The 12128-nt window shown below is 37.9% G+C and overlaps 2 protein-coding genes across 2 annotated transcripts in view; both read right to left on the bottom strand.

Moving 5' to 3' along the window:
- LOC132185675 (Mannose-P-dolichol utilization defect 1 protein) overlaps positions 1-3856 on the bottom strand; it is a 9169-nt gene extending 5313 nt beyond the window's left edge. The window contains exons 1-7 of the mRNA XM_059599445.2: positions 3578-3856; positions 2766-2919; positions 1569-1641; positions 1400-1466; positions 1128-1187; positions 364-424; positions 232-273 (exon numbers count right to left, since the gene is read on the bottom strand). Of these exons, the coding sequence (XP_059455428.1) occupies positions 232-273; positions 364-424; positions 1128-1187; positions 1400-1466; positions 1569-1641; positions 2766-2919; positions 3578-3724 (604 nt within the window). The 5' untranslated portion in view covers positions 3725-3856. The remainder of the gene's footprint in view (positions 1-231; positions 274-363; positions 425-1127; positions 1188-1399; positions 1467-1568; positions 1642-2765; positions 2920-3577) is intronic.
- A 5693-nt stretch (positions 3857-9549) lies between these two features.
- Positions 9550-11439, bottom strand: LOC132183946 (F-box protein At1g47056). The gene has a single exon (XM_059597418.2). It carries the CDS (start codon positions 11260-11262, stop codon positions 9652-9654), a length of 1611 nt encoding a protein of 536 aa, XP_059453401.1. The 5' UTR covers positions 11263-11439; the 3' UTR covers positions 9550-9651.
- Positions 11440-12128: the final 689 nt, after the last annotated feature.

The following is a 12128-nucleotide window of genomic DNA, read 5'->3' as shown; positions in this document are numbered from 1 at the left end:
AAATGAATATTGTCTTCTATGTGATATTATCCATCATCATTGTACATACTAAGTTCGTCCAACAATTATAATAATTTGCGTATGGTATATATTTGAATAAAACAATCACTTTTCCTAAAATACCCTTAGTTGGGCAAAGAAAAATGGGATCCAATTTGAAAAAACTTGAACTTAAATTTGAAAAAGAATATGTGGAAAGAGGAAGTAATTAAGAAAATGAAAGAAGGATACCACTGCTTGGTGCTTTTTCCTGGATGCTGGTGAAAACTCTCACTACATAACAAACAATAAAGTTTCATGACTTCGTCAAACACATATATTAGACACTTAGCAGCTGTAGTTCAACTAAAAATATAAACTTACCCATGGAACCGGCAAAATTCATTAAACATGTTAAGAAGCTGAGTTCCCCTGTACTTTTGTTCTGTTCAGATAATGGTTGTTCACCAAAACATGAATAAGGAGGCTACAGACGTGTGTGAATACTCAAAGTAACTGAAAATTCATAGATAAATATTGTATGAAGTGGTTAGTAAACAGAATGAAATGAAAACTCACTATTGCCTGTTCTGGAAAGTGATCAAATCATCCTCAAAACTTCTTACCCACAATAAGAGAAGCCTATTTTATTTGTCTCTCTTTAGAACCAAACTTCCTTTTTTTCCCCTAGATAAGTAGTTGGTGAATTGGTGATTTATGGTCAAAATTTTGATATTTACTTACAGAAACACCATTTATGTGGATGGAGTAAAAATTTGCCTCTATAACCACAAGATAACCTATTACTCAAAGAAAGTGTGCCTCTGAGGATGGTATCAGTTTTATTAACACTAGACAATATTAACATGGAATTTAACAGCCTCTATCCAAATTGCTGGTTTCAGACACACTCTAATGCATGTTGACACACAAGACATATTGGTGTATTTATTAGCATTTAAACAAGGCATGGAGTATTGGGTTTGAGAACAGAGTGGACCAGTAATTTTTTAGAAGTATTTAACAGGGGAATTTATGGAATCTTTACAATTTCGAAAGCAAGAAATTAAGTTAATAAATTATATGAGAGCCACCTACTAATAACATCCAATTTAACAGCATGATAGGGCCTTCAATATTTAACTCACAGAAAAGTTCTTCCATATTTGTGGGATCCTGGCGAAGAGAAAAATAGCATGCTGAGAGGCCTGTAACAGATCATTTCCGCATCAGAAAAACTCAATACACCTTGCCAGATGGGCAAAAAAATTATAAACAAGCCTGAACATTTGAAATGCGTGTACTTTCAAATCAGCATCTGTGTAAAGATGAGTAAAAATGCAAGCAAAAAGTGAGAGCTGTGACAAACCCCAACAACATATGTTCAAGTGCAGACTAGAAAGTAAAAGATGCTACTCACATATAGGGTTTCAAAGAGAACAGGATCGATTTGACCAGCTAGGATAGTTGGTGCTATAGCACAATATCTGAAACACCATCATAGTAAGGAAGAGTCTGACCATGTTTTTGGTCTCAAAAAATGCAAATTCAAGACAAGTCCAATATTATATTGCACGCAAGAAGGATACAGCAACGCCCTGATCCATGTTTTGATACCCACAGGTTGAGAATAATAGTAGATTGTGGCAACTAAAATTAGAGCTGCAACAGATAAGCAAAAGAGGAAGTACGTTAGATCCATGAAGAATATGATACCAGCTTTTCATGTCGCAAAGTAACCTCATCCAGAGGGTCCAATAGAGCCAACCAACACATAGTGAACAGGGTTCAACAGATGCTTCTCGTGTCAAAATCTAGGTTTCTTGCCTAATTGTAGAATATAGGCAAACTGACACATAAATATATCTTAGCTATAATGGACCACAATAATACCAATCCAGCTTCTAATGCACTCAGCCCATGCAATGAGACAACAGGACTAGCATAAATCAATGTTGGAAGAGAACATAAGGCAGCTATGTAATTACAAGGCACTAAAGACAAAAGTAAGAATAAAATTACTTAGCATCAAGCATGGAGTAACACTTGATGTAATAAGTAAAAAGGTTTCAGGTTACTTGAATTTAGGCCAATTATTTTCTGGGTTCAAATCCAGCTCCAAATTTTTATTTTTTATTTTTATGACGAGGAACCCCTTCAAGGGAGGGGCCACTTTGTGTACCCACCCTTGTCGGGTAATTTCTCCACACGGATCGAGTAATACTACTTAGGAATTGTTTCCACCCAAGGAAATTCAAACCTTAAACCAGGTGGAAATGCCACCGAGACTAAGGCCCTTACTACCTGAGCTAATCCCTAGGGGTTCTAGCTCCAATTTTATAATTACTATTTATGCCACTCATCATTTAACATGAACCAACCATGCTACAATTTAAGGGATTGTGACCAGTGTCACAGTTGAAACACATTTTCTGTACTATGCCTTTCCTTTTTCTGGACCATGCTTTTCAATCCTCCCCACACCCCCCCCCCCCCCCCCCCCTCTCCTTTTTTCTCCTTCCAAATCACAGCTGACAAAACTGTTTTTTAGTTGGTAATTTAACATCATAAGAGCATTGATCAAATGCTCAATTGGAAACCCTAAACCTAACCAGGACCAGTTATAGAGGCAAAGCAAAACATCTACAGTTCTAGACACTCTTTGATGCTGCAAGCACAGTCCTTTACACATACTAGCATGACTTCTTTTTTTTTTTTGTTTCACACACCCATATTCACTGCAATGCTTTAGATTGAAAACAAAAATAATAAAGGCATGAACGTACCTTGGATCAGAAGAAATGCCAATTCCCCATAAGCTGAAAAGGGAAGCCCTTTGTGTAGACAATATGCCAGAGAAATGGTGTAGCCCACTACTTCAAGCTCAAAGGCCACAACACTGAGGCCCCTAACACTTTTATGTTTCAAAATTATTAATATCTGCAATTTCAGAACAAAAGCACGATATAATGGATGATATCAAACTAACCAAAAGCATTAATAAAGCATGCTGCAAGAACCAGGTTCATTAAGGTGAACTAAGAACAATGGCATTATTGGGGATCACAAATTCCTTTACAAAATTACGTTATAGTTAGTCGCATTCATTTTCAAATTCCAATTATTTTAATTCCATAAGTCAGTTACAGATTATAACTAATAGCTTTCGAAAGAGTTGTATGCTTTAAATAAATGGTTTAGGGATAATTTCACTCCAATTAACCATGAACAAAGGACTACAAAGATGAGCTCTTGCTCATAACATTGAAAACTAATATCAGAGCGTTCCTTCGAATTCATAGCACTTATCAAAGAAAGAAAAGGCAAATCCTTCTACGTCTGGAGTCTACTGAAGAATGGGTTCCCAACGGTTAACTTTGAATGCAAAAATCATAAGCCCGACCCCCCAATACGCAATCTTTTCACAATCGTTGCACCAAATCTCATGCGCTCATTCGAAAACTAAGGCAAGCAAGTAACCCACAGGTCAAGTCAAACCCCTAATTCAGCGCATCCAACGCTGTGCGATAGGTAATTTCAATCAACAGGATCAAAACCAAACTAAAACTACCAATATATAAATATTTATTTGACGTGCCTGGGGGAGTTTGACGGTGGTGGAAGCGGCGACGATGCAATAGCCGAGGAGCTTGGAAATGAGAGGCAGCAAGCAGTCTTTGGGTGGGATTTGACCGTTGCGGAGAGATCCCAGAGCGCAGCTGAAATCAATCCCTAGAAATGCCATTCTCTCTAATCTCTCTGTCTTTGATCCAAACGCACACAGATTTCAAGAGAAAGAAACCAGTGCTAGTTCACTTTTGAAGACTAGGTTTGACACGATTACACGTTTTCTTTTGTTCTTTGTTTTTCCGTTTTGGCAAAATTTATCGTCGATTTCAATTTAATGCATGAATTTTTTAAATTTTTCTTAATTCTCCCTATGATTTGTTAGTTAGTGTTGATTAATTACGATACATTTCATAAGCCTTTAGCACATGATATTTAGTTCAAACGACATTTATTATATCAACCACTAAAATATGAATGGATAGAAACTTTTTTTTAAATTAGTTTGGAGAAAATTTTTCTCCAACACACTCTAGTAAGATCATGTTTAGAATTATGTTGAAAAGTATAGCCTTTAAAGTCAAAAAGAACTTTTTAGAAAAAATTTATATTTTTAACTTTTTTTCAAAAGTGAGTTTTAACAATTTTTAGAGTAAAAAAAATTAAATAAGTAGTTTTAAAATTTTTTACCAAGCATGTCAACATTTTGTTTTGCACAACTTTTTAAGTATTAAAAGTATTTTTTACATTTTTTAACGCAATTCCAAACATGCTCTAAATGTCGTCATTTAACTTGTGAGATGCACGTATTTTTTGGAATAGGATCATCTCCAATCCATAATGGACTGAAGAATATCTAGTTCAGGGCTGAAGAAATCTTATAGCTACAAATAGGACACATGTCCCACTACAAAAAAATAAAAATTTCAGATTAAAAAAAATAATTAAAAAATAAACAATAATAATAATAATAATAAGAGGTGGCTGGCCACCCATCTTAGCTATAGGGGGTGGACCACCCCCATAAACCCAAACTAAATTAAAAAATAAATAATAATAATAATAATAATAATAATAATAATAAGAGCTATAGGGGGTGGACCACCCCCATAAACCCAAACTAAAAAAAAAAAAACATAAATTTGTTTGGCTCTTGGGGGTGGTCCGGCCACCCCAAGCGCCAAACGAATTTATCTTTTTTTTTTAGATTTGGCCCTTGGGGGTGGTCTGGCCACCCCCAATGGTAGCCAGCCACTTCTTAATTTTTTATAATTTTTAAAAAATATATATATAATATTTTATTATTTTTTTAATTAATAGGACAAATGTCTTATTTATGGTCTTAGGATCTCTTAAAGAGATCCTGACCATTAACTGGATATTCTCCAATCCAAAATGAACTGAAGAAGATCTTGTTCTGTATTTTTTTTAACATTCTTAACCATTATTTATTACTATTTTAACCTAAAAACATAAACATTGATTTTTAAGAAACTCAAACATATTAGAGTACACTTGACATTTGTTAATGTAGGTAGAAATAATTTTACTCTAAACTGGTTTGAAAAAATTTGTGTCCAATATAAATTGACATGTAATAATCTACAACATGGTATTTACTATATCAACTACTAAAAATGTGATTAGTTACCTAACAATTTATGTAAGACTCAAATTTATTTTCATAAAAGGTTGATTGCCATGTAAGTTTGCAAAAATATATAATAAAAAGTATAATAATTAAATAATCCAAATATTTTCCTAACTTTAAATCAATCGTCCCCACACTCTTCTTCTAAATTCTTATAAGAGATGTGACCATATGAATACAAAGTCGTGTTAGAACTCCTATCTTATTAGCACATAACCAACCACCTAACTAACCACAACAGATTTATTAAGCCATAACCAACCATCTAACGGTAAGATTTTATAATGCGGAAATATAAAGTAGAATAATAAATAAAAAGACATAAGATTAAAGTGGTTTGGTATATAGCCGTACACTAAAGCCCAATAAACTATATCTTGCTTTTATTGAATAATTTGATAGTACATAGAATGTTCCAATATATAGAAACTAAAGGGAGAGAGATTCTCATACATTAGCAAATAGCAATGTGAGACAAGCCCACATATTCTCTAACACTAACCACAACATATTTATTAAGTGTAACTATAGTTAGTAGTGGTTTCGGTTACTAACATAAGGGTTACTTAATAGGAGCGTTACAATTTATGATAATTTGTAATTTATAAATGGTATATGTTTGAATAAAACAATCACCCTTCCTAAACAAATGGTCAGCCATACCATACTCTACTAGAGAGGGCCAGTCACCTAACTTATACAAATTCTGATCGGCCACCCATCCTATATTTTACTTGGGACTTGGGAGGGTCGATCACCTAGCCTATACATATCTTAGTCAGACATATTTCCTGTGTTTATTACAAAAGGTCAAAAGCCCAACCGATATTTTACTGCAGAGTTATGGAGCATAAGGGGGATGAATCCCAAATCGGCTCCATGCGATGGTCTATCTCGACACCAATTTCTGCAAGAGCTCAACCACCGACGGCCTATTTTAGCTTTCAGCTGATCTCTTTGCAATCATAAACAAGCCAACGAGTTGTCTCGTAAGGAAAGAAGGGAAACAATGATTTGGTAGGTAAGGATATGATCCAACAAATCTATCATCAAACATGAAGTGACCATGTATTGAGTGGTATGGCACAATCGACGAGTCTTTTGGAAACTTGACGGCAAAGGTGGTGTGCAGCAATCCACTTAACCTTGATTAATCTCTCTCAAAGCATTTTTGGTCGTCATTGCTCCCTATAGAGTCTAAATCACTCCATGTGGACCATGTGCAATATTACAAAGTCTTGCTATTTTGAACAAACATCCCATTTCCCACCCCTACCTAACATGTTGCACACTTTCTGAGAGAAAATGTCATGTGGCGCGCTAGCTTTTTCTACTTGAGCTACCAGTGGAAACTTGTCGGGTCACCATTAGCCTGGAGTAAAGCAATCCACCACTGCAAAACCAGTTAGTCACATCTTCTCTCCTTTATTCGCTTCATCCTTTCCTCATTTCATACATACATGATGCGGTCATTCCCTCATTGTCAATATTTAAATCTTTGATGTTATTCTTCGTTATTGATACATTGCAATCATCGTTATGGATAGATCTATAATTAACATTATTTCTAGATTTAAATATTATAATTATTAATTGCATTCATTAATTAACATTCTTGCTAGATTTAAATATTATAATTATTAATTGCTAGATTTTGGACTTAAGCCATTAGCTATCCTAATTGGCGTAAGTTCGAAGTTTTGACTTTTATCTAAACGAACCCGAGCCTAAAGAATCGACATTGGATGAGTTCAGATAAGCAAGCATAAGCACCAAGACAATTTGGTTTATTTATTCTGTCCACTACACGTTAAGCAGATTCTGTTCTTTCTTTTCGACAGGCAACGTACATTGTAATTTCCCCAACGAGCCATTTTGGCCTAGAAAGTGATCAGATAAGCAAGTAAAGTAAGCACAAAGAAAAGTTGGTTTATTCATTCTGTCCACTACAAGTTAAACAGCTTCTGTATTTGTACGGTTGTCATCTGTGCATGCTTTGGGCCAAATCTATAGGAAAGCTATAAGACAGTAACCTTCAGTGCATTCACCAATCACCATCCCATCTCTTACAAATTGGTTTTGATACTCGTATTCTATTTTCATAATATGATTTTGCAGTATCTGAACACTTTGAAGTTCTCAAGGAATCTTCTCTAAAATTCAGCCTGATAAAACCCTAAAACAGCAAAACCAATTTTGACATTTGTTATCATCATTTTCCTTTTTTCATTAAAACATTAAACTTAACATATTGCACCTTCTCCACTGGTCAAGCCATTCTTACATACACATTGGGAATGTAGGAATTAATTGCATACTGGATATTCAGAGCCAAAAATACAAACTACTGAGATTTACCATTGCTCGTGTAAAGTATATACATATTTTTATATAAGTGGCTCTCGTACACAAAAAAGTACATAAGAAACAAGCCTATCTAGAAGGAGAAAAAAGAACAAAAAATCATTAAAATTAATCACCAATGGGGCTAAATACGCAGCTGTCCAAGTATAATGAGAATAAAAAAGAACTTGAGCTCCTTCAACGTGTCAAGTATATTACAAGCTGCAGTATGAAAATTATTATGGGAGGAGTTTAAAAGCTAATTGGTATGACATAGACCAGCATATCTTTTACTTCTAAACTTTTTGCTCCTGGGTTATCATAAGCTATTTTCAGAAAAAAGATGTCAAATTTTGTACAGAGCTCGTAGACAGCAACTACAAGTAGGCCAGTTCTCGAAATTGTGTAGTAGAGCTACTTTATACCTGTCAAAAAATTTGGGTAAATATAACTTCACCCACACACATGCACAGACAAAGATCAAATCATGGGCATGCTTGAAAGGGCCTGTTGTGTGCCTGTGAACAAGAATAAATATCGAAATGCCCTCTATCCAAATTTAGGAGGAAATTCTTCATTAAACAGACATGTTATGGAACATAATACTGTATATCTTAGCAGTGTACTAAGCTGGATTCTCCAGAGAAAACATATCTCAAAGCTGCAAAATCAAGCCTTAAAAACCAAAAGTTACCTTTTCTCGTTGGTCATGATGCTCAAAATTTCAAGGCCCTGGTAGCTTCTTTTTGCTTAATGAAAATATGATCTGCTATTGTTTAGGTAGTTGCTCAAGCCTCAATCTTGGTAATAATTGACCCAGAAAAAAAAAATGGTAATAATTGTGACATATAACTTCACACACATACAAAGATCAAACCATGGACATGCTTGAAAGGTGTGTGTTGTGCAAGGGAGTACCAAAAGCAAAATCAAAGCCTCTCCCTTGCATAAGAAATATTTGCTCGGCCCAATTGTGGATTCCCCAAAAGCATCATTATCATCAGCATCATTGCTGCAATCAGAACATTTACGATGTAAGTAACTCTTGATTACAAATATGCCAGGGAAGTAAGCCAGCTAGAGCAAAGACAAAACCGAAATGTAAGATGCAATAGAACAATAACATACTAGCAAAGATTAACATGGTAAATACATTTACCTCATACAAAAGAACCCTTAATATACACACAAAACCAAGCAGACATGAAGCTTAATTTACCTCTATTCTTTTTGACCTGAAATAAGCACCAAGAGCAGGCCAATGAACCCTGTCACTTATAAATAAACACAGTAACTCCCATCAAGAAGTTGATGCCAGGCTAGCACTCTGCTGATTGAAACCCTCCTTTCTCTCTAAGACTACCAACGACCAGCTGCTAGGTGCTCCTCCCTCAGCAAATGTCTTACACTATGCAATATCCTTTTCTAGCTACCTGTTAGGCTCATTGGTAACATTGTAACAAGTATGTAGGCAGGATATCTGCCTATTTCCATAATTACATCAGCACACAAGTAATTTCCTTGCATCATATCATAGGAGTATTATGACTTCAATCCTCTCACCAAACCTGTTAGTGGGTTCGATCAAGCCCCGCCAAGGGTGTTCATCCTCAAGAAATAATGAATAATGATGTCTTTGAAATGTAGCTATTGCCCAGAGAGACAGGGAGAGAGAATAGATATCAACCATACAGTACACAACCAATAACATGAAGTAATACTTCTTGAGTACTGAAAATTTTAGACATTTTCTCGCAAGTCTGATTCCCGGGTACTAATCAAATAATCAGGAACATGTCTTACATAGATTTCAAGACTAGGACTGATGGTGCCGCACTCATTCAATAAAACAGAGTAAAAAAGTGAGTTCACCAAATGAACAGAAATGATAAAAAGTGTGTATTACCACCTGCAGCAGCGAAGATTCAGTTTAAAAGGCAATAAACAGCACACTGCATAAAATTAAATTACATTAAAAAAAAAAAAAAAAAGAGAGAGAGAGAGAGAAGAAAAGAAAAGACGGAATCAAGTAATACAACGCAAAACAATGTAAACAGAGCCAAGAGCAAGCATGCTATTCAATTCTGAAACTTTTTGCTCAGATTCCTTATCTAACTACCCCGGGCACTGCCGCTACCACTTGTCCACCTTCTCAAAGTGCAAGCCACTAAGCCCCTCCCAGTTAAAAGCCCTAACCTAGACTTCAACGAACTCGATCGACCGGAACTGCTTGACGCAATACTGGCCGCCGCTGCCATTTGACTGGGCACTGGAGGCGGAAATTCGACGGCATTTTCTTGTGCTCCGTCACTCGCACTCGCATCCTGATGCTCAGGCTCACCAGTATCTAAATTCACGGCAAGGGATTCCCTACTTGCCTTCAACCAGTCAGCGCCCTCGGCCGTTACTCCTCTACACTTCTTGAGCTTCACTTTCACCAAATTCGGGCACCCGCCCGCAAGGGCTTCCAAGCCTTGATCTGAAACCGGGCAACTCTTTATACAAAGCTTCTTCAACGCTACGCATTTCGCAGCAATGCACGAAATCTCGGCGTCACCAACAGTATCGCTTCCGCATAAAGCTAAGCGCTCTAGGTTCTTGCAATTCGATGCTAAAGATTCCAAACTCGGTTTTGTGGGATTCACACCTATGAGAACCAGCTCCTGAAGGTTGGGACAACCTTTCGAGACGGCAATTAGGCCCTCGTCGCCTATCCGATTCGCCTTCCATCCGTCAATGTGAAGCTTCCGCAAGAGCCTACAACGCTCCGCGAGCGATACGAGCCCGACGTTCGTGCACTCCGGGGTCTTAACGAGGTGCAGAATTTCCAGATCCAAACAACTGGAGATCGCCACGAGACCGAGATCGCTGACCTGAATCCTCTCGAGATGAATTTCGACTAAGCTAGAGGCACGATCCGTCATAACTCGGAGAAGCTTATCCCAATCGCCGGAGCACCTGAAGAGCTTCAATGTTCTTAAATTCTTGGCGCCTATAATCACAGGACCAAAACAGTGTCCATTGTAGAGCTCCTTCAGGCAAATCGTTTTGAGCGATGAAGCAGCTACGCCAGGGCCAATCGGCTCAGCCGCGGCACCATCGGTGATGCCACGCAAGCGCTTCACGGATAGCTCTTCGAGAGCCGAGCAGTTATCGAGCACAGCGTTCATTCCCTTGGCTCCGAAGGTGCAAGATCCACACGAGAGCTTCTTCAAACCCTTGCAGTTCTTCGCGAATTCCTCCATACCGGCATCAGTCAACTCGCGACAGGCTCGGAGCTTTAGGCGCATGAGGTTGCGGCATTTGAGCGAGATGAGGATGAGCGCCTCGTCGCCGATGCTCGCGGATCTGCGGTCGCATTTCAGGGCGAGTTTGGTGACGGAATCGAATCGGGAGAAGAGGGAAGGGATCTTAGAGAGGAGATCTGCCTGGGCGTTGAGGGAGAGACGGTGACGGCTCTGTCCCTCGATCTGGAGCCACCGGCGACAGACGAGAGAGCAGCGTTTGCGGTCGCCGGAGCCGAGAGACTGGAAAATGCAAGCCAGGCACTCGTCTGGCAGTTCGGAGATGTAGTCGGTGCCTCCATCGACGATCCACTCGAAGTCTTCAACATCGTCTGTGTGCATCGGGGAGATCAGGGCCGATGATTTGGCCTTGGACCGATGGCTTTGAATGCTTTCGCGGCGGCTGGAGATTGCAGCCGTCGAAGTTGACTGGCCCATCCAGGGCGAGTAGAGAAACGGACGGGCGAGCTATGCGTCCCTCAGCCTTTCGTATTTCTTATCCTGGGCACCACCGCAAAGGAGCTTCGAGCCACTCAAGAGCCAGCCTCTCAATCTCCGTCTTCCTTGCAATTTTCAGAAACGGACTTGAAATCAGATTTCATTTGGCTTTTGTTGAGTTCTGTTCGTACAATTGCTATTTTTTATTCCTTTAGAATAAAAAAAGTTCTTTTTTAAGACCCATAAAAAAACAAAAAAATAAAAACAAAAATAGAATAGTCTTCTGAAGTGGGAGCGAGGATGGGCTCTCTCACGTGTCGCGACTCGAGAATGACCAATGGAAGAGGATAATGCAACACCAAATTCAATTACGCAAATAAGTGGGCACGAACGATGCTTTAAAGAGCTTCTTTTTTTCAAATTTTAAAGAATAGAATCTTAAATTCATCCCCAATCATTTTTTTTTTTTTCGTATTTCTTTTATATATAAAAAGCTTCTACGTCCTTAAGGAATAGCTCAATCGGCTGAGAACCATGCTTTATAAAGCGAAAATTACTAGTTCAAATTTTTCCTCCCCTCTTATGTGGACATGTAAAAAAAAAAAAAAATTTAAAAGGCCTCTATGCATCCGGTCCCTTCTGGTGCGATCGAAAAGGGAGGAATGATGGTTTCTTCCATCCTTCCTCCTTTCCCTTTTTTTTTTCTTTTTTTTTTTTTTTTTTAGATTTTGTTTAGACTTCAGCAATAGCGTTCAGCCTCCTCCATCGCTTTGACCGCCTACCCCACCTCGCAATTCGTTGTCCTCCCCGATATTTTGACTTTGTTGGTTTCTGCAAGCTTTCTTAGATTGATTTTTTTTTTTTCA

The sequence above is a fragment of the Corylus avellana genome, chromosome 7 (genome assembly GCF_965113065.1).
Source record: "Corylus avellana chromosome 7, dhCorAvel1.hap1.2, whole genome shotgun sequence".
Lineage (NCBI taxonomy): Eukaryota > Viridiplantae > Streptophyta > Magnoliopsida > Fagales > Betulaceae > Corylus > Corylus avellana.
The sequence above is the reverse complement of the archived record's forward strand: the minus strand, read 5'-3'. Positions and strand labels throughout refer to the sequence as shown.